At 43.3% G+C, this 25,959-nt stretch overlaps 1 protein-coding gene across 1 annotated transcript in view; it reads right to left on the bottom strand.

The window, feature by feature from the left end:
- Window positions 1-25,534, bottom strand: part of baz2ba (bromodomain adjacent to zinc finger domain, 2Ba) — a 35,792-nt gene extending 10,258 nt beyond the window's left edge. The window contains exons 1-24 of the mRNA XM_083891607.1: window positions 25,355-25,534; window positions 21,376-21,576; window positions 21,131-21,292; window positions 19,000-19,196; window positions 18,677-18,889; window positions 17,551-18,180; window positions 15,197-15,965; window positions 14,343-14,612; window positions 12,788-12,848; window positions 12,458-12,566; window positions 11,579-11,680; window positions 10,846-11,065; window positions 9,357-9,449; window positions 7,985-8,046; window positions 7,648-7,713; window positions 6,926-6,991; window positions 5,650-5,694; window positions 5,388-5,420; window positions 3,398-3,463; window positions 2,964-3,104; window positions 2,185-2,439; window positions 1,737-1,960; window positions 346-420; window positions 28-253 (exon numbers count right to left, since the gene is read on the bottom strand). Coding sequence (XP_083747733.1) covers window positions 28-253; window positions 346-420; window positions 1,737-1,960; window positions 2,185-2,439; window positions 2,964-3,104; window positions 3,398-3,463; window positions 5,388-5,420; window positions 5,650-5,694; window positions 6,926-6,991; window positions 7,648-7,713; window positions 7,985-8,046; window positions 9,357-9,449; window positions 10,846-11,065; window positions 11,579-11,680; window positions 12,458-12,566; window positions 12,788-12,848; window positions 14,343-14,612; window positions 15,197-15,965; window positions 17,551-18,180; window positions 18,677-18,889; window positions 19,000-19,196; window positions 21,131-21,292; window positions 21,376-21,576; window positions 25,355-25,532 — 4,464 coding nt within the window. The 5' untranslated portion in view covers window positions 25,533-25,534. The remainder of the gene's footprint in view (window positions 1-27; window positions 254-345; window positions 421-1,736; window positions 1,961-2,184; window positions 2,440-2,963; window positions 3,105-3,397; window positions 3,464-5,387; window positions 5,421-5,649; window positions 5,695-6,925; window positions 6,992-7,647; window positions 7,714-7,984; window positions 8,047-9,356; window positions 9,450-10,845; window positions 11,066-11,578; window positions 11,681-12,457; window positions 12,567-12,787; window positions 12,849-14,342; window positions 14,613-15,196; window positions 15,966-17,550; window positions 18,181-18,676; window positions 18,890-18,999; window positions 19,197-21,130; window positions 21,293-21,375; window positions 21,577-25,354) is intronic.
- Window positions 25,535-25,959: the final 425 nt, after the last annotated feature.

The following is a 25,959-nucleotide window of genomic DNA, read 5'->3' as shown; positions in this document are numbered from 1 at the left end:
GGATAATACATAACACATCCGTTTTACCTCATCATACACCTCCACTTTTCTAACCTTCTTCATTTCCTCCTCCTCCTCGTCGTCGTCGTCGTCGTCGTCGCTGTCGTCATCGTCGTCGTCGTCGTCGTCGCTGTCTCCGCCCAGTTTCCTCTTGCGTTTGGCAGCGGAGGACGGCGTGCCGATGGACTGGTTCTCTTCCACGCCCATGCTGGCCTCTCTCCTCCCAGTGCGTTTGGCGTGAATAGTCCTGAGCCTGAATCCACAGACACACACACAGATGGTTTCAGCGCGAGGGCAAAAAGAAAATGGAAGTGTTCTTTTTTTTCAAGATTAAAGCAATCTCACTTTTTCAGTTTCCCCTCCATGATGATCTTGTCCTTCCTCATGTTTGCCATCTGATCCAGACTCTTGTCAATCTCACTGCAAGAGGAAATACAATCCTGTCAGTTCCACCTGTGCCAGTGTCCATCCTTTTTTTTTTAAAATGCTATCCCCAAGTAATACATTTTTGGAGTAAAAGACAAAAAGCAGCTGGCAACTACCTGCAGCGCGAGTAAAAAACGCGTAATAAGCTGGTGTCCTAGAGCAAGAATTAATCATTGAGTAATTTCATTATAATTAAAAAGACTCCAATGCCAATTACTGCTGGTTCATTAAACATGTTCCCATCGCACCAATAAAATATACCATTATTGGCTAATGACTAACTCGAGTGTTGTATAAGCACAAAGCGTACATCAGTGGTCACCAATACGGCGCCTGCAGGGCACCTGGTCGCCTGGAAGCAGCCAGTAAGGCATTTCTAAGAAACAATGACAACACTGAGGTTGTGCAGTGGATGTGAACAGAGCCTCAGTCCAAACATCAGGCTCTGTGTGAATAAAGCTTTGCCTTTGACTCCAGGGGACAATAAAATATTAGTTGAAGAAGGAAATGAATGGAATCAGGGAACTGAAACCCTGGAATTATTTGACTTGAAAATGAGACAAGCGATGTTTGTGACAGATATCGATGGGTGAAGTAATTTTGTCTGATCCTGGTCTCTTTCTTCTGTGTCTATCATCTCCTTCTTGTCCTTTCTGTCCCCCATTTTTCCTTTCACCCCAACCAGTCTAGGCAGATGGCTGCACATCTTCTTCTGTTAAAAGAGAGTTGTTTCTCTGTTCTGCATGATGTTGTCTATGCACAGTGCATTGATATAATGGATGTTATGATTTGGGGATATACGAATAAGATTGAATTGAATTGAATTTGAAACATTCTGGATGTCACACTTTAACATTGTTAGATATTAGCAATAAAATGATTCTAACGGGTATGTAACTGAATGCATAACATTCCAAAATGAACTGGTAAAATAAGCAAATGTATCATTAGCTCTCAGGCTCATCCCTGGCTTACGTAATAAGTCATTCTAAGTGTGTTTTTATCAATAAAAATGATAAGGTCTGTACATTTTTTGCTTTTGTTGGGCGGAAAAGCTGTTATGAACAAATGGGTAGGAGATGAACCTCCTTCAAAACATCTGTGGAAGTCTTTGATATCAGACTATGTTTCTCTGGAAAGACTAAGATTTCTAAGACTAAGACCTAACAAGGACCTTTGAGATCACTGCGGTGGATGTATTCTGGATTTGCTACATGTCTCATGTTATAATTTTGAATATATTGAATAAAAAAAGGATAAGGTAGGAGATGCATGAAAGCGTCGTGTAACCACACAGAAATGTGACATACCTGATAACGGCTCTGCTGCAGGCTAACTCATTAGCCAGGAAGCCCAGAATAGAGGCCTTCTGGGCAGGCGTGTGGGCCTGGAAGGCCTTGGTCTTCATACTGAGAGCCAGAGGAGCCAGTTCTGTGTTGGCACAATGGGCGCCCATGTACATCTGCAGCACCTCGGACACGTTATCTCTGTTGATGCCAACGTTGGTCAGGTGGTCGCCCAACATGGTTTTTGTCTGAAAGAGGAAGAAGGAACTTCATACACAGTGCAATAACGTGGAATCAGACATTTTGCACTAGCATTAGCATGGAGCTCATTTTAAAGAAGCAGATCCCTTCAGATTGAATGAATCAGTGACCTTAATTTACATTAATATGCTCCAAAAAATATAAGAAAGCAGCAAATGCCATACGTTCAGGATTATTATTATTATTATTATTATTATTTCAACAAGCTCACCTTTTGTCCAGGTGGCAGCCCAGGATCACAGACTGCCAGAGAAAGCAGTTTCACCAATAGATCTTGGACTTGGCCCATGCTGTCGCCCACGTTGAGCAGACCCTCCTGCAGCATGCCCAGCGTGGGCACGTCCGAATTCAGATCAAGTCCCAGCACCTTCCCGAAGCCTCGCAAGAACTGCATCAGCATCAGGCAGTTGGACACGGCGCGTCCTGGCAGGATGAGTCCAGGGATCCTGGAGAACTCCGGGAGAGGCTGAACAAAAAACGAGGAGGAAAAGAAGAGAAAAGGGTTGTTTGATGTTGTTGTTGTTGCTCTATGTGACAATTATCAAGGTGATCCTGTCCTATTTTTTAATAATGACTGCATACAGTGTGCTGTAAATTTGTGCAGTACTCATCTTTAACCACTTGGGGGCACAAATCTCCACACCAAAAATCTCCTGACGACCATGTGGTCTTGTTGTGAGAAACAAAAACTACTACTATTACTGCTACTTTTTATTATTAATAACAATAATAACAATAATAATAATAAGGCTTATTATATATATATATACATAATTATTCATTATACTGACAAGACAGGATTCTTGTGGCTGTGTCCTCCTGCTGCCCCGCTTGAATCCACATATTTAGCAGCGCTCGAATGAGAAAAGCTGTTAATCTACTTAGCATGAGAGCACATGGACTAAAAGTTACAAAGCTATTTTTTTGTGTGTGCGATCGACTTCACACCCACAGCACTGACCACACACACGAGCTCCCGTCTTAAGCTACCTTGTGATCGGACAGACACATGTCTTCATTTGGCTTCTTCAGCTCCCTCGCTATCTCCAGCTCCAGCCTCCGCTGCTCCAGTTTACGCTCTTTGTTCAGACGCTTCTCGTCCCTTTTCTCCTGCCGCAAGCGCTCGCGCTCCTAGAGAGTCCAGAGTCCATTCATTTAGAGAAGCATTTGTATGTGTGTGTGTGTGTGTGTGTGAGAGAGAGAGAAGGTTTACTTGACTTTGCTGAGCAGTATTAGAATTCAGCCTATTGCTGCTGTGCATTCAAAGGGAAAAAAATGCTTGAGGGCCAGAATCTTTTGACTTGGTAAGTGGAGTGGAGGAATGCAAAAAAAAAAAAGGAGATAAAGTGGGAATCCATGCAGGGTATAAGGATGGAGTGGCCTGTATGTGTATTTCTGCATTTATTTGTAAGCGCGTGAACTACCTCTGCTTTCTTGCGAGCCTCAACAGCCTTCATCAGCATTACATGTTGCCTCCTCCTCTCCCTCTCCTGAAGAGGCAGAAGAAAACACAGAGGCACATTAAAGAGCACACACACAGTACACACAGCACAGGCTCAGTTTAGTGTGAATCAATGTCAAAACTGTGATCCAAAAAAGAGGCACCGTACTTGAACACAACAAACACACAACATTTAATGTATACACACGTTCACATTTTTACGGTGGTAGCGTCAGTGAAGAGTACAGTCATACGATGACAACCAAAAAAAAGCGACACAGAGATGCGATACAAACGTAGATGTGATGACAGGCTCAAAAAGGTAGAAGCAGCTGGAATCGGTGACGGCGCCTCTAAAAAACTAAAGCTGACACAACAAAAGCTACAAAAAAAACGCTGGTGGCCAAAGATCTTCTGATGTGCCGCTATGGTGTTGCAATCAAAATGATAAATTCAATTAGCCGAGATATCATTCCAATAATATTTGATTAGGGGAGCACAAAGAGGAATGGCTTTTAAAAGAGGAGCCAGTTCCACTTCAGTGCATTTTTGCAGCTAAAGCATAAGCACAGCGTGTGCTAACTGCTGAAGATGAGACATCTATGTTGTTCTTTGGTGAATGATAAACAGTCTCCTGCAAAAAAGGGCGACTGACTATCATTTCACTTCATCTCTTTCGCTTTCTCGCTCTCCTCTGTATCAGGGTTGTCATTCCCTCTGTGATCCAGCAGAAAGACACAATTGCCACTATTAGGGGGGTTGCCAAGGACATTTCCAGCGCATGGTGACGGTTTGCGCGGATCACTTTGTCACTGCGATAAACAAAACAGGCTGGATGCCAGGAACTCTGCGGCAATACTTCTGCGCTTAGCGACTGTTTCGATTCATCTACAAAGGGAGAGGGAGTTCAAAAAGGACGAGCTGAGGAAGGAACGCGAAGCCTGTGGCATTCAGCTTTTTTTTCGTAGCTTTACCGTTCGTCAAAAATCGTGAAGAGTGTCAAAGGCTACTCTGACGATAGCAGATACATACGTTTGCATCTTTAGATACAGGATTATTACATGTACGAGGGGTCGATGATGTAACACTCTGTGAAACAGATAGGCAGACCTTCAGATTCAGCTGCGACTGTGTATGAGTGAGAAGGGCTACAAGCAGGACAGCCAGGCCAAAATAAAATGCTACAAGAACCATATTTGTCCCCATGGTGGAAATTGAACTGGTTATATATATTTTTATATACTTAATAGTCCATGATTTTTTTGTTTTCTTTTGTAGTTTTTGAATTAAGGGTCCTGTTGTGCCCTCTTCACCAAACTCCAGAGGGGCGAAGGTGTGAGGAAGTGTCTCCACCATAAAGACAAAATGATTCTCAGTAGCTGTTTTCATTCTTTGTGCAGAGTACAGGAACAGTGAATGACAGAGAGGCTGGGATGTGGTTGGTTAAAAAGTCCAGCGCTCGGGGTGGACAGCGGCACAGGTGCGCGGGCGGGCGGGCGGACGGACACGAGCTCGGTGTCTGGGGCCGAGAAATCGTCAAGCACGCATGGGTAGTAACACAGCACAGGCTACGCCAATTCAGCGGTCAGACAATGTATACAGTGTGTGATGGATGGAAACTCCTCAGGTGCACTTTCAGACAGTGAGTGAGGACTGGGGCGAGCAGTCTTTGCAATGCATTTGGAGCAAAAAGGAGGGTGGGCTGGGATGGGGTAGAGGGGGGGTGGGACAGAAGCTGCCTGGCCACCGTGACAGGGTCAGTTGTCCCTCAGGACGAGCAGACGGAGGCAGCATACTGACTCTTTTGGTTTGATTATTTATTTTTTTTTGTTCTATTTTGTTGGTTTTGCTGGAAAGCCATGCAGAAGAATGTAGTATGACAGCAGCCAGTGCTACACTTAATGCATTGCTATGACAACCATAACACAACCAGTTACACGATGCAGGTGTTAGATGTACAAAAATAAACATACCCATACCATATCTAGTCTATGCCTCTCCAACTCCTGGCAGAGAGAGTTGGCAAAATATTAAGAAACAGAAGTAAAATCCAGTACTAATAAGCATTGGAGGTCAATAAAGAGAAATACTTTCATTTAATACAACACACACACACACATATGTATTTAAATATACTCACACACACGCATTCTTATTTAAAGTTTGAGATAAAAGCTTTTTTCCATCAGTAACTATTACGTTCAATGGCCTGAGCAAATGACAGTGAAAGCCTACCTGGTGTTTGAGCAGCTCCGCCTGCTGTCTCCTCAACTCTTTCTCCTTGAAGGCAAGAAAAAGATTATGAGGGAAAAAATCAATACGCTTCCACGGTCCAATACCATGAAAATCACTACAGACTGATAGAATTTCAGGTCCGTTTCAAAGGGGCTCTAATTTCATTGCCACCTCCAGTGTAGAAAGGACCTGCGTTCCATTTAATGTATGTTATTTTTGAGCAAAAAGGAAAAAAATAAAGAATATCTGTACATCAAGGCTATTCAACTTAAGGCCCGGGGGCCAGATCAGGCCCTTCAAGCAATTTGGACCGGCCCGCGGCCCATTAATGAATGTATTATTAAAAACCCAATAAAACCAAGCCTATTTCTGGCACTTTGCGACACTTTGCGTCCCTTTTTGGCAAATACTAGTACAGCTGTAATTGTACGCAGCCTAAGTATGTACCAGAATATTTTGCACTATGAGCCAACTGTAGCGGTTGTACCTGAATATTAATGGTACTGTTACTTATATTTCTGCAAAAATATCCTTCTGTGGCCATTGCACCTTGATGTTGTTTATATTGTTACCTCTAATTTTGTAAGAGCAAATTGTGACTGTTATACCTGAATGTTGGTGGTGCAGTAACTGTGACATTTTTGCACTATACACAGATTGTATTGTACCTGAATGTTGGTGGTTGGTTACTTAAAGGCGCCATATGTAAGAATGTGGCCAAAAACGGTTACTGCATTCAAATTCAAAATACCGAGGTCTTTTAGGTTTCGTTTTCTGACGTAACTGGCAACCCGTGGTTGCTCGGCAGCTGAGACTCTACTGACTGCAATGATTGGTAGATGGCGCTAGGTGGCGCCACATGATGACAACATGATTTCAAAACATAAACATGATTTGCAGTCTGCAAAATATTTTTTGAATGCAAATATTTTGTCTGTACTGTTGTTGTTGGTGAGTTCAGTTTGTTATATGTACATTATTCCTGAGTCTCTGTGACATATTAGGAGGATTTTATGGCAAGTTGCTTTAGATTTATTACATAATGCACCTTTAACTTTTTAGCACAAAACTAGCAGCTATTACAATAAATAAGTGCTAAATAATTGAAATCGTTTTGTATCGATTTGTATCCATTTACTGTACATGCAACGCAAAATAGTAGTACAGGGGTTGACCGGCCCACTGTCTGGACAGCCTTCTGAAAATTCCGGAAATTTTAGTTGAATAGCCCTGATGTACATGATAATGGAGGTTCTTTAAAAATGCATGAACATACCTTTATTCGCTTTTCAGCTTCCAGTATTTTGGCGTTGGCAACTTCTTCCTTCTTTCTGCGTTTGGCCTGTGGATAAAGATTCCGGTCAGGAATCACAAAAAGGCAAACAAGCGAGCATCAATCAGTCTTGGGTGAGGACTTTGCTGCACTTTCACTGATTGTTTGCAGTTTGTGCAAAGACTCCGTGCTCCCAAATGCCAGTCAAATTTGTAAAACACAGCAAATGAATAATGTATCTCTTTAACTGGTAATTGTGAGAATGTTGGAGCCTCCTGTTAAGAGTGGCTTGCCAACCGTATCAACTCAAAATTGATTTAGTCCTGCCTGCTAAAACACTTTGAAGCTCTTGCAGTATAATTGTGTGTGTGTGTCTGCATGTGTGTGTGTGTGTGTGGAAAAACAGCACCTTTTTTTTTTTTCCTCTCTCGACCCACTTATGCTAAACTGTTACTGTTGTCTGATGAAAAAAATACTTTTCTGTCCAATTTAAATAAGGTCTGAAGAGGCAGCAACAGCCATTTTAATATTCAACAGCCGTCAAACCAAGACCAATTTAGCATTAGTTCCATGTGGAATTATGCCTAAGACGACGCAGCTCCCTCCAATGCATGCTGCTGTTCAGTAATGAGCTTTAGGAAGATTAAAACACTATAGACTGAGGGCTTGTAACTATCCAGGAATGTTCTGCTTAATCAGAGTTGCTGCTGGATCAAATTCTGTACCTCCAAAATCTGCTGCGCCCTGTGTTCCTTCTCCATCCGAATCTGCTGAATCCGCTTGATCTTTTCCTGTTTTAAAAAAAACAACAACATAATCGCTCAATATTTTAGACACTGGAAAACATCCTGAGATAAAAAATCTCTTTCTAACCACTTCATCCCCAGTCGGGACGGGCACAAAACAATAAGTTTAGCACTTAGGAGGTAATGACAGTAATTGAAGAGCGAGCTTTAAAGCATCGCCAAATAACCATTCAGCATTTTGTGAGTCAGGACACAGAGACGAGGAGAGAGGGAAGAAAAAACATTTGTCAGCACACGCGTTAAGAAGAAGACCCACCTGCTGCTTGAGAATCTTGATCTGCTCCTTCTGCTTCCTCCTCTCCTCTGCCGCCATGATCGCTGCAACAGACCAGTCAGTGAATTAGAGGCAACGGAAATGACACGCAACGCTAAAAACAACCTGTTTTCACAGCACAAAAGTGCACTTTCGTTTAGGGCACATGTCAAACTCAAGGCCCCGGGCCCCAGATGTGGCCCGCGAGTGATTAATTGGTCTTAAAAATCGGTGTTAAAATAGGTCTATGCTGCTTTAAGGCGGTGCATTGACCATAAACTACATTTCCCACAATGCACGGCGATTGCGTTCCCCGCAAAGTGAAGGCACCGTCACTAGATCGCAGCGTATCATTGTATATGCATCATGCAACGAGTGAAATTGAATAAGTAATAAATACAGAAAGTTATTTAGCAATATGTTATCTTTATTTTACATTATATTTGGTTACATTTAGTTACATTTATTCTGTATGACAGTTACATCTGACCCTTTGAGGGTAACCCCTGGTTTAGAGAACTGGATAAAATGTCACATGGGAGTGATTTATAAAGTTTTAAATGTGTGCATTTGATCAGAAATCATTCTTGGAAGGATCTACTTTATGTATTCAAGTGTTAGATTAGTGTCAGAAACATATCGTGCACAAGTTTGCTCGTGCCGAGTCGCCACGGCTTGTCATCGTTTTATGGCTACACCATAAAAAAGATGCTGCAGTGCTGCATTTGAGTGAGTCACACTTTGAAAGGTTAGAATGAAGTGTTTATTTCTATCAGTTACAGCAGATAATCCAGTTTTATTTTTTTTTATTTTTTTTGAAGAATCATAACATTTTATACAAACAGATTTTAGGTCACCGGTGTCACCAAAGTTATTCAGCAGCTCTGAGCTCCTTTCCATATTTTAGTGGCAAAGGTTTGATTAAAAACGTGTGAATAAGTGAATTTAAAAGCACAAATGAACATTGTCTTGTATTTTTTTTTTTTCGGAAAATACCACACGCCTGCAGTTAGCGCAGAGTTGAAGTAATCCCTAAGCAAACAGTATTGCAGTTTTAATTTGACTTTTTATTGCTTCAACGCTGTGCGTAGGAATTTAAATATGTATAAGCATAATGTTTGAAGGCAGCGGCGAGGCAGAAATAAAGATTAGGGCAAAAAAGGGGATTGAAGCTTGTGCTTTAAAGTAAAGTGATGGGAATAAATATGTATCTACACACACTGGTCCTGGTGTCTTTGCACTACGACCAGTTAAATCAAAGAGGTTTGAAGGGACTCACTGACCAAATACCCCCCCCCCCCCCCACACACACACACACACACAGCCATCCTCACGACTGCATGCTCTTGTTAACATGACAAAGAGCTGTGTTTACCTTGCTGCTTCCGAGCCTCTTTGGCTGCACGTGCCATCGCTTGCTTTTCCAGTTTTCTCATCAGTTTCATCTGCGCGGCCTGTCGGGCGATTTCTGCACAAAACCAAGGGGAAAAAAAGGACTGTGAGTGGAAAGTTTCAAGAGAATATCTACTCATCTTAGATTATGTTTTACTACTTATACATTTCCCCAATGAGGATTAACATTGACACTATTTATGAATGACTATTTTAACAAACTGTAATAGAGCATTACAACATTATTAGGGTTCGAGCATGACTGTGCAAGAAATGCAAAGAGTTATTATTATTATTTTTGAGGCCTTTCCCATGCCCCAAAACTCACAGATTTTGTGATTTTTGCGACCGCTCGAATGGCTGAAAACGGGCGCAAAAAAGTGCTAGTAGGTCATCTCCTTTCGGCTTTAACGTACATGAACAAAACTTGGCCCACACGTTCATTAGGTTGGCCCGTAAATAAAAGTCGATGACACGTGTCCTGTGTTACCTACAGGAAAGCCGCCATTTTGGATTGAACGCGAAAACGGAGCCGTTTTTTTTGCGAATTTGCACCAATGCAATTGCAAACAGTCGTCCTACAGTTTTTGAGCGATCACCTTCAAACTCGGTGAGGTCGTTGTGGACCAGTTGAGGAACGGAATAGTTTGACTTTGTAATAACATCAGCAGTTAACATTAATCACTAATGTTAAGCCACAAAGAAGTTGAGGAACATCAAAATGACACCAAGACCGTGTTGATTCATCTGTATCTACGTATATTACTACACAATAAAGTGCGGTGTATAACTTTTACTAAGTTTTTAGTGGTTGATGTTTGGTCTTCAACAGAAAAAATTTCACATTATTTGGATGCTGCGTCTTTCATTTGAAAACAAGCTCTGTCAGGCAATACTATCAGACCTGACTGAGGGGCTGAGGGTGTGTGAATACCAGCAGCAGCGCAGGGGTGGGTGTGGAGAAATACGTTTACTTGAACATTTGACATGGGTGCTCCTTTGTGTTTGAAGTCACTCTTAGGAATAAGGGTTCCAAAAGGGTCCTTCTACAAGGGCTGAGGTTCTACCTGGAACCATTTGCTTCTGAAAAACTCTTTCCCGAAGAATAAAGGGTTCTTGGTAACACTAATGGTTCCATTAAGAACCATTTCGATCCAGAGAACCCTTTAAGACCCCTTATAAATAAAAAACCTTTATAAAAACGCTCTACCTGGAGCCAAAAAGGGTTCTCCTATGAGGACAAGCCGAAGAACCTTATATGGTTCTACTTAGCACTTTTATTCTAAGAGTGTAGTCCGTCGTGACATAAGACAAAACACTTTCCGCGATACTAAAAACCTGTGGCCTGACAGGATTAATCAGCCTTACATGAACTCAACAAATATTTGTTAAGTAGTTCCTGAGCTTCTTCAATCTCGTTCATGTCTGGTTGCTAGGTCTCACACACACACACATGGTGTCCGCCTGCTAACCTTGAGCCTCTAGTTTGCGCAGAAGTTTGACCTCACTGGGACTGGGGCCCTCACCCAGTGGAGTGCCGACATTCGGGGGCCGTCCCTTTCTCCGACGGCTACCGTTGGCGCCGTCGCCCGCCGATTGGCGGTCTGAATTTGGGGGGCGACCCCGGCGACCTTCCATTGCCAGAATGCGGGGAATGACTTCATCTTCCTTCAACAGGCTCCACTGTAAACCCTGAGAGAGGAAAGAGAAGACGTGGAGCGTTTTAGGGCAGAAGTGAGAGTGAGTTACTTCATGTGGCTGAGGAATAACTGAATCATTAGCTAACTGGACTCTGACAAGGTCAATTCAACAGGGATAACTTATTACCTTATATTCTATAATTTATAGTCAATTGGTGACTACACCGTTTAATAATGTGTCCAACATTTTTCTAGCTCCTGTGTTTTCTATTCTGATCATCAACATACACATTCTACTTTATTTACATCACAGACATAAAATGGCATATACTGTATCACTGGTCACCTGTGGAAGTAATGTCAGCTTATTTATTATTATTACATTTCTCCATGCAGAGTAAAAAAATCTATGAACTAATGCTACTGAAGGCTGAAGGCTTGGTTTCTATCCAGGCCCTGAGAGTGACAGCTGCATTAATGTTTGCCTGCCACTAGATGAAAAGATGAACAGGGATCAGGGAGAAAGAGAGAGAGAGAGAGACAAGAGAGACGAAAAGGCAGTCACCTGGGGTCCTTCTCTGGCTTCATAGAAGTCACCAACCCTTATCTTTGCACTGAAGCTAAAATTATCGCGCGTGATGCCACTTATTCCATTTCTGGATAGATACTACAGAAGAGAAAATAATATTGGTCGTTGGTTTAGGCAGGAACAAAAAAATGGTGAAATTTTTGCGACATTGAAAAGCAAGTGGAAGGCACTAGAATCGAAGGGAGTCTAAGGTTACAGTGTGCATCTGTGTGCAGTGCGACTAATCATTATAAAAGCTTGAGGGACAAAAAAAAAAGAGCAAGAGCCCTCAGGAGAGAATAACGGTTCTGACCTTGGGGTGCACAATTCAGGCCCTTTCTTATTTATCAGTGGCTTTGCGAGGCTTTTTTACTGCCAGCACTGTTCCTGAGTGAGTACACTTTTATATTTCTGTTCCAACGGATGCTCAAAAGCAGCTTTTATTTATTAATTTAATGGATCAAATGAGAGACGTTTGCACATTACAATATAAACAGGACCAAAGCTGTGCATCCCAATACAATTCTATGAGGGGAAGGGGATGAGGAGGGGGGGGGGGAGTGGCACAAGAAGTGGATCTGAAACTATCATCACTCGTGATTAGGGTCATAGAAAGCAGGGTGAGGGGTGAGGGTGGGGGGTGCAGGTGGAGCGACAGCATAGATAATACACAACACATCATGATACCCAAGCATTTGTTTTGAGCAAATATAAAATAGCAGTCGTGCAATTATAATGGAAAGTATATCATAAATCATAAACCCCGCAATGACTCCCACAAGTAATCACTGTCACAATCTGCTCATCTGTATGCCTCAAAACATCTGCTTCTGTATCATGGATGTGGATGAAACTGCAGCGCCGAGGCCGTGGTACCTTCATTACATCTGGGTATTGCCTTAGTTTCTTGCCACATGGGGCATAGTAGGCCACCTCGCCCTGCGGCCGTCCAGCCAATGATTTGATTCTTGTTTCTCTCCGCCATCTGGATGTTTTTTTTTTTTTGTTTTTTTTTCAAATGTAAAGAGAAAATAAAAAAATGGAAAACAAAGCAAGTGTTCAGAAAGACAGTATCCTACATTTTTGACCCTGTGTGTGTGTGTGTGTGTGTGTGTGTGTGATATCAGACGACGGGCAAAAAAAAAAAAAAGAAAACCAACACACCAAAGTGAGTCATTTTCTTTTCTCTCTGCTTCCTGTACTTACCCCAGCTCCAGAGGTATCATCAACTCCTTCTCATCCATCACCCTCTTCCTCTTCCCTAAGCCTTGTGGAGAGACAGAGTTCAGCCATTAATTTGACAGCGCAACCTGTGACTGGAAAACCTCACACAGAGACGTGCACAGTTGCAGCAGTCAAAGCCCCTGAACTTATCACACTAATTATACCAGGCTGTTAAGGAATTACACATGTATAAAATAGGTGCACTGGCCTTTAAAGAGGCATTTAACAGCATCATGTGACCACAAACGTTTAAATTTGGGATGCAGAGGTAAAAACACTTCATACTGTCTGACTAAGGGTGAATTCCAATTCCTTGCTTAACCCTCAATCTCAAAAATGCGCGCTCCCTCTAGTGCAAGTGCTGTCCCGATTCTCAGAAAAATTAAGTTGAGGGGCAAGTTTAAGGTCTGTATCGCCCTCAATATTGAGATTTTCCGAGACCACCCTTGGGAGCAAGGGCTACCCAGAATGCATTGCGTGTTTTCACATAACAAAGATGGCGTCGAAAGCAGCGAAGCGAGTGCGATACAAGTATTTTCTTTGTTAATAGAGATATAAAAATGATGAAAACCATTGTATTATCTTAGTTTAGGCCCATGTTATGGATTACTGACGTCATTGTTGCGTAACATTTATTTTTATTTTACGAGCTTTTGTCAATAGCCGGCCGGTTCGCACACGCGATCGTTTACTTTTCAATAAGTCGTGGTGTGTGGTAACTGTCAGCTGAATATGTCCGTGGTTGTGGTATTTGTATGAGTATCATCTTATAACTAACTGACAACCTAATAACTTGACTGACAAACGGATCGTAATAAATAATACTGACGTAAATGTGTTCTTCTTCTTTTTCTTTTTTGGAGTTGACAGACTGGACGCAGCTTTCGCGTTATTCTGCCCCCCCGCAGTCTGAAGTTGTATCTGCATTTAAGGGGTGTCCCATTTCTAAGTGACAAAATAACCCTCAACACTTGGTTTTAAGGGTCAGTTAAGATTAAGGGGTAAGATTGAGGGTTAAGATAGGAATTGGAATTGGCCCCAAAACTCCCTCAGTCAGGTCTGATATGTTATTTTTCCTGTTCACAAAGACCAACAGAGGCAAAAGAACAAAATCACCAAAGGTTACGCACTGTAGCTTTAACATAAAGCCTGAGCGAGAAGGAAATAACCCACAGTGTGGGGGGGAGAGGTGAGCGTCTGTTTGGAACATTCCTTGAAATCTACCCATATGGGTGATTTCTCAGCAAAGATAGAAGGCAGGAGTTAATCTTGTCACTATGCCAAACAAGCTAACAGGGCTCTCGGGCTTGTTCCTACAAGACCTCAGAGCTACAGTTAGTCGATGGCAACACACTGCAATACTTCCTGTTTCCCTTAAGGTAACAACCACTCTTTACGACTAACTGATAATATCTAATTATACAGTCTCTCTGCAGTGTACCGCACCTCTTCGTCTTCTCCACTTGTGAGATCCTAAAAACCACATTTCACACTCTTCTGTTTTCATTTTCTGCATACATGATTTTAAACACGTTACCTAATGGAGAGGCTAAGCTATAGGAGGACGAGCCTGGAGAGCTGTGATAGGCCAAGGCACTGGAGCTGGTGACAATGGTGGGAGTCTTGATGACTTGTAGGTTGAGAGGGGAGCAGCTGGTGGAGGTGTGATTGGTTGAGGTGTTCAGTAGTTCAGGGCCTTTGGTTAGCCTGTGGGGAGTCATCTCCTTTTTAGATGATCCAGATGGCAGCAGCTTTAACTCCTTCAATTTCTTCCCAGAGACGTCGCTGTCTGAGTTACTGTCCGACTCTGGAATAAGGAAACCAAGACACGCAGATCAGGAAACTGGTGATATATATATTTTTTTTGGGATGACAAATGGTTGTGGTAATTCCGCCTGAAACAGCTGGTCAACTGTTGATTGATTGGTCATTTCTGATGATATGCTGCTGTCTTTGACTTCTGGGATATTTAAATGAATAGTTGTAGAGTTTCTACTGCTACATGGACAAAAAAGGAGGGGTTCATGATGAGATACTGAATATAAACGACCTATAAGTAAGTTTGTATTCAAGATTTCAAAGTGTTTATAAGAAATGTGTTTTTGTACAAAGAAAATCTGACTTTGCAGGGCCACACTGAATGCCACAAGTTAAAAAGGTACAAAATAAGCTATAATAATTTAACATTAGAGAAAAGAAAGTAAATACATTCTGTACATAAATGTGCCTAAGTGTAATTGCTTTAAAATATAATTGTTTGATTTTGAAATTATTGCACACTGAATCTTATTATTTATGTTTTTCACACATTTCCTAGATTAAATGATACATTCTGTAAGCTAACAAAATGAGTATGACTATTATTCAGGGAAAGTTCACACTGGTACAAACCTGAGAGACTATCATCCGAGTCCTCTTCATCCTCCTCCTCTTCCTCCTCCTCCTCCTCCTCCAGGTCGTCATCGTCGTCGTCGTCGTCGTCTCCGGAGTCGTCGGATTCCTTGTTAGCGGGGAGACCAGCTGTGGGGTTGCACGTCCCGGGGATCCCCACTCCAGGAATTCCAACCCCAGGGATGCCGACTCCGGGAATCCCGATCCCAGACTCTCCTGCACGAAACAAATCTACGAGAGATTGTACCAGGTGGTTCTGAGAGAAGCCCTTCCAGGCAGCTAAAGGGTCTGCTGGTGCCTGTCCCTGTGCTAGCCCTGGTGTCTGTCCCTTACCCTTGGGGGACTTGTTCTTTCTAGATCCATGGCCTGTTGCATGGGGTGAGGTAGTGGAGGGCTGTGACAGAGGCCCAGCCTGGGCACCGGCCTGGGTCCTGCTCGCCCCTGTGCTCAGATTGACAGGCATTGACCCAGGCTCGGAGTCGCACTGAGGGGACTTGCCTCGAGAGGCTGAGTCTTTGCGAGGTTTGCTGATGAGGGCCAAAGGCGCGTCCTGAGTGGTGCTTTGGATGACTCCGTTAGGGTGGTGGGGTTCGGGGAGCCCGAGCAGGGCACTGGAGAGGAAGAGGTTGGAGTGATTGTTCTGGGGTGGATGAGGTGGAGCAGGTGGCAACGGCGGTGAAGACAGAGACGTCCTCTTGGGAGACTTGTTTGGCCCCTGCCGCTGCTTCTTTAGCTCAGCTGGGAATGTCTGCCCCTGGGACATGAGAGTCTGGGAATAGGAGAGGAGAGAGAGAGAGGGAGAGAGTCAGGGGGAGGGAGAGGGAAAAACCAGAATGAGAGGAACAAAGAAGGTTAGGGGAAAAAATGAGAAAAGAAACGGGACAAAGTGGAGTTGCTCTAGCTGTCAGTTTGCATCACTGTTGATTGTTTGAGCAGGTGACAAAACGACAATGCAGAACACTGGTACAGTTAACTGTGTCTAAGCCCCTTTCTGGGACACAAAAAGAACATAAATGCAATAACCAAAGGCATTGTACTCGGCCAAGATTATAATTTTAGAGCGATACCGAGTGTTTCTTATTTGTAATTATGTGCGTGGTGCAAATTTGAAAAGCTCCGTCGTCCCTTATCATCACGCAGCCCGGCACATGTTTTTGTCTTTTCTTTCCCACTGATGACAAGTTTGCTTCAGTCTGTGTTTAAGCAAAAGCAGGTTGGACTTTAATGTTGCACTTTCAACTGGATGTGATATGAAGTGAAACAAATCAATTTCACAGACCATGAAATACAGTAACAGTGCCCAAACCACAAGGGGAATTTAGCTCGTTGCAAACTTCTCTACACTGGTAAAACAAGAGAGGGGAAATGATTTTTTCACAGAACAGGCCGATCTCGATGGGTTTAGCTTATTGATTACTGCGCTATCATTCATATTTCATCTGAAGAAAATTTAATTTGTGAAGTCAAAACAAATAAAAATGCCACTTGTAATAGTGTTTCATCTGAATTCGCCTGAAACATAAATAATACAACACCGTGTGCGCAGAGGCTGCATATTTTTATCAATAGGCAAAAACTAGAAGCACCGTAAGTCAGTTCAACCCCGTGAACACTTCAGAGTTTAACTACCTGTTGTCAAAGTGCAGTGTCTGGACATTAAAATCCAGAGTGATGTTAGAACAGCTCACATATAAAGCTGCTGAAGGATATCTGAGCACATATTTTAATACATATTATTCATTGAATAAAATATCTATCTATTTGTGCCATCAACTGTTGACAATGACAAACATTTACTCACTCAAAACTCTGTCAAGATTAGTGCAGGAAACTAATGTGTAACATAAGGAATCCTTGGTAATAACTGTTTATACATGCAATCCTTAACGCCTCATAACAGTAAATATAACAATTCTCTGATGTCTGTGTGCTCTTGCGAGAGTTTGCTGAAAGCCATTTTTTCCACTTGAACGAGGCTTTTTAGGACCAAACCCTCAGCCTCTTGTGAATAAGAAGCAGAAATAGAGCATAATATATTGTTTTCCCGCTGCCTGTGCTCTGTGTAGAGTTAAACGTGGTATACGGCCGCCAGATTAAAAGAGCTAATAATTGTGTCGTAGTGATGAAGAAAAGAGAGACACATAACAGTGAATCTAAGTGCAAACTCAGCACCAGTGGATAAATTCATTACTGTCAATTTGCTGCGAATAACTCTGTTAACAAACGCTGACTGTGCAGATATGTTTCCTGTGTTATTGTGAATATGCAGAGTGCCGTGTGTCGTTTGGTTTAGAAAAAAAAGAAAAAGGAAAAGAAGAAGCCGTTATTGAGCCGCTGTTTTCACGTGGTCTTACCTGTTTGAGCCTGAACTCGCTGATCTGCGCGAGCGAAGCTTCCAGCAATTTCCTTTTGCTGGATTTGCCGACGCCGGGGAGAGCGTGCTGGGTCAGCTTCAGAGACGACTTCCGGGAGCTCGTCACAGGTGAGGTCAAAGCGAAAGGTTTCGGGGAGGTAGACGGCGGCGGGTAAGTTGAGTGGGGAGGAGAGGGGACAGAGAGAGGCTTCGGGGAGGAGCAGAGGGAGAGGGGCAGGTGCTGCGGGGAGGAGGAGGGCAGCAGCTTGGGAGGTTTGGGCGAGGCGGAGCTGGAGAGCGCCTTTGGAGACGTGGTGAGGGCTATGGGCGAAGAAGACGGCGAGGTCTCCCTGCGGGACTGAGCGAGGAGAGCCAGGGGCTTTGAGTTGACAGCCAGGCCAGTGGACTGGATCACACTGAAGTGCTGCTGTGATCCCTCTGTCCAAGAGCGGGAGCCGTGCAGAGCCAGCGGTGATGTTTGGGACAGGGCAGGAGGGGACGCAGAGCGGGGTAAAGTGACCAGGGTCGGCGGGTTAGAGGGAACCTTCTGGGATTGAGTGTCTTTCTTGGCCTGTGTTTTCCCACAGAGAGCTCTGTCAGTCTTTGCAGTTCCAGTGCTGGGAATCAAAACCTGGGCAGGAAACACAAAACACACAAAAAAGTGTGAGAACAAAGAACAAGTCTCATGGTATGATAATTTATTTTAATCAATTTGACATTTTGGACTCTGCTTCAGTAAATGACAGCTCTGTGCATTGTTCACAGACTGTAGATATATAAAAGGCAGGAGGCTTCCCCTTTGAAACGTGACTCTGAGGAAGTTGGAGAGAAACAGCGGTGAGCTTCGACTTGTCACTTGATTTATAATGCCAGTAAAGATTTAATGGCCTCAATCACTAGTTCCAGGTCTTCTTCAACAGTACATGATGTCGACTTTGTACATTATGCTTCCACTTAGAAGAAAACAGGCCATAAAGTGCGTCACACATTAGTGGAAACCAGTGTGACCTACGCCTCTGAACTTCCAGTTTTCAAAAACTGAACTTTCACAACAGGGGTATGTTTTTTTATATAAAGTCTATGACAAAGCTAATTTTTATATAAAAAAACAACAAAATCATCTTCACCTTTGTTTTCTTCTTCGTCCTCTTCTCAGAGTCTGATAATTCACTCTGCTTGTCGTCGTCTTCATCGTCCTCATCGTCATCGTCGTCGTCTTCGTCGTCCTCTGCGAGGTCTTCCAGATCGCTGCTGAGGGAGCCGTCGCTGGAGCTGTCTGACGATGAGCCAGAGTCACTGTTGCTCGCCACAGAAGTGTCTGCAGGCTTCTTACGTGGCTTCTGTTACAGGAAAAAAACAAAAAACAGAATGAGTTTCACTGTAAAAATATCCCTTAACTTGTTGCATTTCATTAGGTCATTTCTATAAACTTAGTATCAGTGTCACTGACCTTCTCTTTCGGTTTCTGGATCTGCTTTTCCACCAACTCTGCCGGAGTGTTCTGAGGGCTGCTGCAGTGACGGTTAGCAGGGTTTGAATTTTTGGTCGGCTTGGTCGATGCCTGAACAGGAGCTGGACTTGTGGAAAAGCTGCCCAGTTGTGTGGAGGGAGGACATATCTCACTGCCATTCACTGCCCCATTCACCCCTGGAAACACCAAAAAGCAGATCAGAGCTGAAACCGGGAAAAAACTAGATTTCTGATTGTTTTAGCTTCTTAGATGTGAAGATTTTCTTTGTTTCTTTGCTCCACATAACAAAGAAAGCCTTAAAACTGAATTATTATGACATTTTATGGACCAAACGATTAATAATCGACAGATTCATCTATTAGGAAAATAATGGTTGGTTGCAGCTCTAAAGCAGATCTCATGTATTTATCCATTAGCTCCATCTTTTCTGAGAACTCTGCTGCACAGAATAATGAAATATCTGGAACTAACAGCATGATAAAAAAACATATTGATTTATACGTGCATCTCATCAAACATGCCAGCAGCGTGAGCCAGAAGCCCAACATGAGTGGTTTACATAATAAAAGATAAATTAAAAGATACCCTGAAATTAAAAGAGTGTGAGGTACAGGAGGGGGGGGAGGGGGAGGGGGGGTCGACAGAATCACTAAGTGAGGACTGAAAGTCATTAAATGTGTCTTGAGAGGGAGAAATCTCATCACAAGACATAATGTATTTCGCCGTCGTCCATGTGTTTTCGTTTGAAAATGGTGTTTACAGATAAAAGCAATCTGCGTTCCATATTAGCACGCCTGAAAACCCCTATCACGTGACCCATTCAGGTGCACTGTGCACATTTGTACCAGTGAATAATAGGAGGCACATTGTCTTCTCTGCCTCGGCTGATAAGAAGTGAATGCAGGTGAACGGCATCATCGTTTCCAAAGGTCTCAGATTTTGCCCGTCTACGCCAAAAACGGAGTTTTCAAATGAAAAGGTGCGATCAGAAAGTAGGGACATGCATTTACTATTCACTATTCGGCAAATATTCTAAACTCCAGCGCATGAGAGCTAGTAAAAGGAATGCACTGTGGCTCATCCACAGTGTGTTGAGCTAATGGGAGCAGCTTGAGATGAGATGCATTCAAAGAGGTGAATTTCTTTGCTTCTGCACTACATACGCGTGTTGAGATTAGAGGAGCAGCTTCAAGATGAATTCAAGAAATTAAATGTCATCACCTCTGCAGACACATATGAAGTCCACTGACTAAATGCTTTGATAAAACGTTTTTGTTAATATATTACAAATAGTCACAGGAACTGACGGACGTTATGTTTGTAAAGGTCTCTGTTCCTGCACATCCAGACTAAAACATTAGTTTAAAGGTCCCGTATTATGCCAAATCAGCTTTTTAATCATTTAAATCCTTATATTTGGGACACCAAAGTGTGAAAAAAAGAAGACTCAGACATGTTTTTGTGGTTCTCCTCAGTCTAAGGACAGGAGATAAAACAGGCGATGTTGACTTATGCACTCATTGGGACGTCACAATGCGATAAATTCCTGGAAATAATGAAAACCGGAAGTCCGCAAAGTCCGTGAAAAGTTCTATTCTTGGCTCCACAGTGCAGCACAGAGTTCTACACAAACTTCCAGCCTCAGAGGATTTATCTGTCCAGTGGATACGTGTTATATATGACGGCAATGTGCCTGCTAGAGCCTGCAAATGATCACTTTTCCAAATGCTAACTGCTGTTAGCTCCAAGTAGCCTCTGTGGCTGATGTCATTTCCTGTCCCTTAAGTTTTACTTTTTTTTAAGGTGGACCTAAAGAGATACTTCTAAACGGAGAGTTCTGCACAGGGCTGTTTTAGCAGGGTGATTGAACTGCTGTGGTGCTTCATCCTTACGTTATTTTGACCAAAGCATGTCACAGACATGTTCATTAGGACACCAGGGAACTAGGTTCACTTGGAGAAATAGAGTATAATATGGGACCTTTAAACTAAAACTCACAAAGATGTAGTGTGGATGTTTTTAAATGAAAACAGGGGTAGTGTGGATGAAGCGGAAACACGTATCATGTAAAACATCAACAAAACTCGCTCCTCACTGTACGACGTGATACCTTTGGGTGGGCTGTGGCTGTTCTTGCCAGGCATCCTGGTCTGAACTGGACTGGCGATGTGGTTGGGCTGAATGTGCGGCGTGAAGAAAGGAGGAAAGCTGATGAACGAGGGGAGGAAGGCAGCGGCTCCCCTTCCGTGGGCTTCAGCAGCTCGCCACCACTCTGTGAAAGAAGAGAGCAATGATGACACGTGCCCGTTTAGCCAATCGCTGCTAAAAAGTTTTTTTTAAAGTTCCCCGTCTCACCAGAGAGAGCTCCCAGCTGTGGGTGGGTAGCCAGAGCAGCTGACATGCCCAGGGAGCCCAGGGAGCCCAGGCCTCCAAACTCCGGCCGGCCTGCTCCGGCAGTGTAGAGGGCTCCGAAGGCTGGGTGGTTGACCAAAGGGAAGGCACTTGACAACGTGGAGCCAATGAAGGGCTGCTCTCCTGCTGCTCCAAACAGACGGCCTGACACACATCCAAAACAAGTAGGACATGTTGACATGCATTCATATCAGCTGAGCACAGGCATCCTCTGACCAGTGCTACAATTCAACAAGTAGCGTTATATATATATACTGTATATACTCAAATGATCAACAAACATGTGCGTAACATATTGACCTGTATGAGGATGTTTGTGTAACGTAAGCCTTTGTGTTTCCAGTTTCCTGCCGACAATTGTTTATTGGCCTATTTTCTAGTTTTAAAAACCACTGCTTCCTATTTCACAGGATCAAAGGATGAATTCCACACACAAAAGCTGAATTTTGCTTTTATCAGTCTAAAAATACTCGCTTGCCGATTTCATGTTATTATTTGTATATATTCACAAAACAACAACAAGAAAGACACCCTTTCTTCCATAAAGCAGAAACGTCGACACCGTCGCTGCGATGACAGTTGTTTACTGAACCTCACGTGTTCCTCGTTGCCCTCGCGTTAGTTTTGTATATGTTCTCAAACATATTCGCAAATTACCTCGCCGGGCTCTTGATGTGAGAATTGACGAGGTGTAAAGACGAGATCTGAACAGCCGTCGCGCGTGTTGTGTTATTTCTTATCCGGCCCGACGTTTGAATTAAACGCAGAGCGACCGTCTTCTGTTTGTGTAGAAGAATTAACTTGATGTTTAACTTGCGCTGAGCGCACTGCACTTCATTTTAAAAAGGCATCTGCTTCAAAGCATGACAGACCGACTACTGCTTATGTCTATACAGTAGCACACTCTCTCCTTTACATTTACATTTTGTCACAGTGCAATTTAAAGGCATGAAGGTATTTGTTTCTCTAGTTTAAACTGTCAGAAAATGCTGCATAGTGACATACACTCGATGTGAAAGAAGGCTAATGCGCATGTGTGTGTGTGTGTAAAGGTGTAAAAAAGCTAACCTCCCTCTATCCTTTTGGCATTCAATTTCAGCACAGAAGAATACTTCATCAACATCATCATCGTCGAGCGTTTCCCTGAGCACAATCATTTCTGGCAGGGGCGACTGCCACGTATTACCTCCTCCCAGAGTCAGATGCAATTTGGTGTGAGCATATTTCATGCAAATTCAATTTCAATTCCAGAGGAGGGGAGGCAAGGCTGCTTGATGCCTCTGCATAAGCCAGGTAATACACATGCACAAAAGTGATGACTGAAGAAAAGGAAAGTGTTGTGTGCACAATGCAGATGAAAATGTCAAACTACTATACACTCGCACACGCCGCACGGAAAATGTAAAACAGACTGACACTGGAGCGGGGTGCTCTCATCTAATGCAGTCCAGGATTTAATTACCCACTGAGCGACTTTAGGACGACCGGGAACGAAGACGCGGCTCGTGGACTGGACGGTTTTAAAAGTGAGAAACGGTTTGTTTGGCTTTAGCGGGGCAAAAGAAACAAACCCCTCACAACAAAATGCCAGCAGGGTGACACATGGGAGCGCGGGGCCCTTTGTGCTGCTTTCAAGGCCCCTCGTGACCACAAGACTGCCTCCCAAATCTGCCTTTTGAACGTCATTAGAATATGCTGAATATGTAGAGACGCCTCGGCAGAGTCAGCTCGTGGATGCGAAGATAAACGACTGCAATGCAACCAGCAGAAAAGGCCAGCCACAGCATTCACTGGTGCCCGGGGTGCCCACCTCTCCCCGCTCCTTTTCTAGGCAACACAAAGTGGCATCTGCAAATGCCTTTTCAATATTAATGCAGGGGAATAATTAAATCAAAAAAAAAAGCACAGAGCAGACATACCTAGGATTACACACTCTCTCTTTTCCTTCACTCTGCCGTGTCTTTGCCTCTCTCTCTCTCTCTCTCTCTCTTTCTGTTTCAATCCTTCCTCCTCTTTGACAAACTGCACCGCCTGCTTTTTTCATGTTTGGATGCTGCCGAAGGGGGATTAATTTGTTGTTTGTTGCAGTCAATCAAATTTCCACAGACAGATTTAAGTTAATTGCATCCGTGAGTTGATCCCAGAAGGAGGAAAGTGCTACAAGCTCCGATCGGCTTTTATTCTCCAAGTGATATCCTCATCAATGACACACACACACACACACACACACACACACACACACACACACAGAGTCCACACTTGTTTTTGTGTTCTTTTTTGCATTGGCACATTGGCAAAGGACCTTGAATCAATGCCTGTGATGACACAACATCTGTGCCTGATTCTCTCACTTGACACTTTCTCGTTGTTCTGCTTTACAATGTTTTTGCTTTTAATTTTGAAAGCTATATTAAAATAATCATGTATATATGTGTATGTATATATATCTTGTTTAGAGCATGAACTATATATATATATATGTGTGTGTGAAAATGAAAAAAGTGCTTTGCTTGATTCCCACAAAGCGCAGCAGTTCAGAGTTTTACAGCCTGCCTCTCAGCATTTCTTTCCGCGCTCGGTCCAAAAAAAAAAAGAAATCGCTTATCTCGAAAAAAATCTGAGCACACGTAATGGCACAGAGGGATAAGAGGGATGTATAATGCATAAGCAGAAGAAGATCCTCCTAATGGCATCTTCTTCTTTGGGGCAACAGTGAGGAGACGCAGGACAAAACAAAACAAGTGGCTTCATTTTGCTCGCTCTCTTTTTTTTTTGTCTTCCTCTTCTGCTAACAGCTAAAGACACGACTATGATGGGGGGAAAAAAAGCAGTACACAATCATGATGTGTGTGTGTGTGTGTAGGCCAAGAGAAAACAGCAAGACATTAAGAGATGAGGAGAAGGAAGGGAGGGGGGGGGGGGGGGGGAGTATGAGCAAATGATTCACTTGCTCTCACGGGGGATATGTGAAAAACACAAAGACACACAAACACACTCAGTGAGCGAGAGAGAGAGAGGTTTGCGCAGCTATCCTTTTAAGGACGTTGCATTGACGTGCATTCATTCGGACAGCCTGACCAAAGCCTTACTTCCTAACCTTAGCCATAACCACGATTCACATCTTCCCCCCTCCGTCTAACCTTCAACAACAATAAGTCAGACTTTTTCTGAGAGGTCCTGCCTCGTTAGGACCCATGAGGACTACATGGTTTAATGTTTATACAAGGAAAGGTCCTAAAGAAGCAACAGAAATGACACACACACACACTGCTCTTTGCCTAATGGCTTTGACCAATACATAGAAAAGAGGCTGAATGCTGGACAGGGCTGACTAGACACTGAGTGGCTGACAAATGTTAAATCATGCAGGCAAAGTCTCTCTCTCTCTCTCTCACACACACACACTCGCAAACATTTGTGCATGCGTGCATAGTGTCGTGCTGAGCCTGACTCTGAGGCAGCTGGAGCCAGAGAGCTGAAGGTTGTCAGGAGACATGGCGAAGCATGTGTGTGTTTCTCACACAAAAGAGCCCCTTAATTGTTTGGGATTCATTAATGCAGCAGCTTTTCAATTGCAGCCCAAGCTGTCAGGGTAGAAGAAGAGGAAGAAACAAAACACACACACACACACACCCTTGTAGCTGAGAGAGAGAGAGCGAGGTGTATTCACACAGGCTGTAAAATAACTATATAATTAATAGTGAGGGGGGGGGGGGAGTCATTTTTCATGGTAAAGAAATGAGAAGGACTGTGAGTGGCATGGAGACAGAGGAGCAGCCATGTTTGTCATGTTCTTTATGATTACACGGACACTGTTGTGTGTTGGTTTATCTTCTTTCTTTTTCTTTTTCCGCCCCAGTACGCGTGGTTTTCTTTAAAGGGACAGGTGATGAACAGAGGAAGAAAAGAGTTGTTTTCTTACCAGAGGTGTTTAGGGTGGATCCCAGTGCTGAGGGACTCGGGGCCAGGCTGCTCTTTGAGTGGGGAGCAGGGGATGATGAAGAGGAAGAGGAGGAGGAGGAGGACGAGGCCGCAGGGGAGGAGGTGCGAGCAGCAGACAGGGTGGGCGCAGGGGAGGCCAGCCGCTCTCCAGACTCCATATCTGTCAAACACAATCCAATCAGCAGGGTTACAATAGCAAAGCACACACACATGCACACACATGCACACACCACTCCTGACACTTTTCCTTTCACATCTCACTTCCCAGGAACAATATTTCTATTTAGCCATGCTCACTGGCTCACAGCCTCCATTGAAGGAGAAAAGAAGATGACATCTTTAAAGACACTTAAAAGTTTTGCACTTTCATGAGAAGATATGTACGGAGCCCCGGAAGTGACATGAGTAAAAAAAAATAATTGAAATATCAAGTTTCAAAGTCGAGATCTAGAGTTTTCAAAAAAAAATTGGAAACTCGAGATGTCGAGTTTCAAAGTCAAGATCTCGAGTTTCCAAAAAAAATTTTTTTTTTTTTTGGGAAACTCGAGATCTCGACTTTGAAACTTGAGATTTCAATTATTTTTT

This window comes from Microchirus variegatus (genome assembly GCF_963457635.1).
Source record: "Microchirus variegatus genome assembly, chromosome: 6".
Classification (NCBI taxonomy): Eukaryota; Metazoa; Chordata; class Actinopteri; order Pleuronectiformes; family Soleidae; genus Microchirus; species Microchirus variegatus.
The sequence above is the reverse complement of the archived record's forward strand: the minus strand, read 5'-3'. Positions and strand labels throughout refer to the sequence as shown.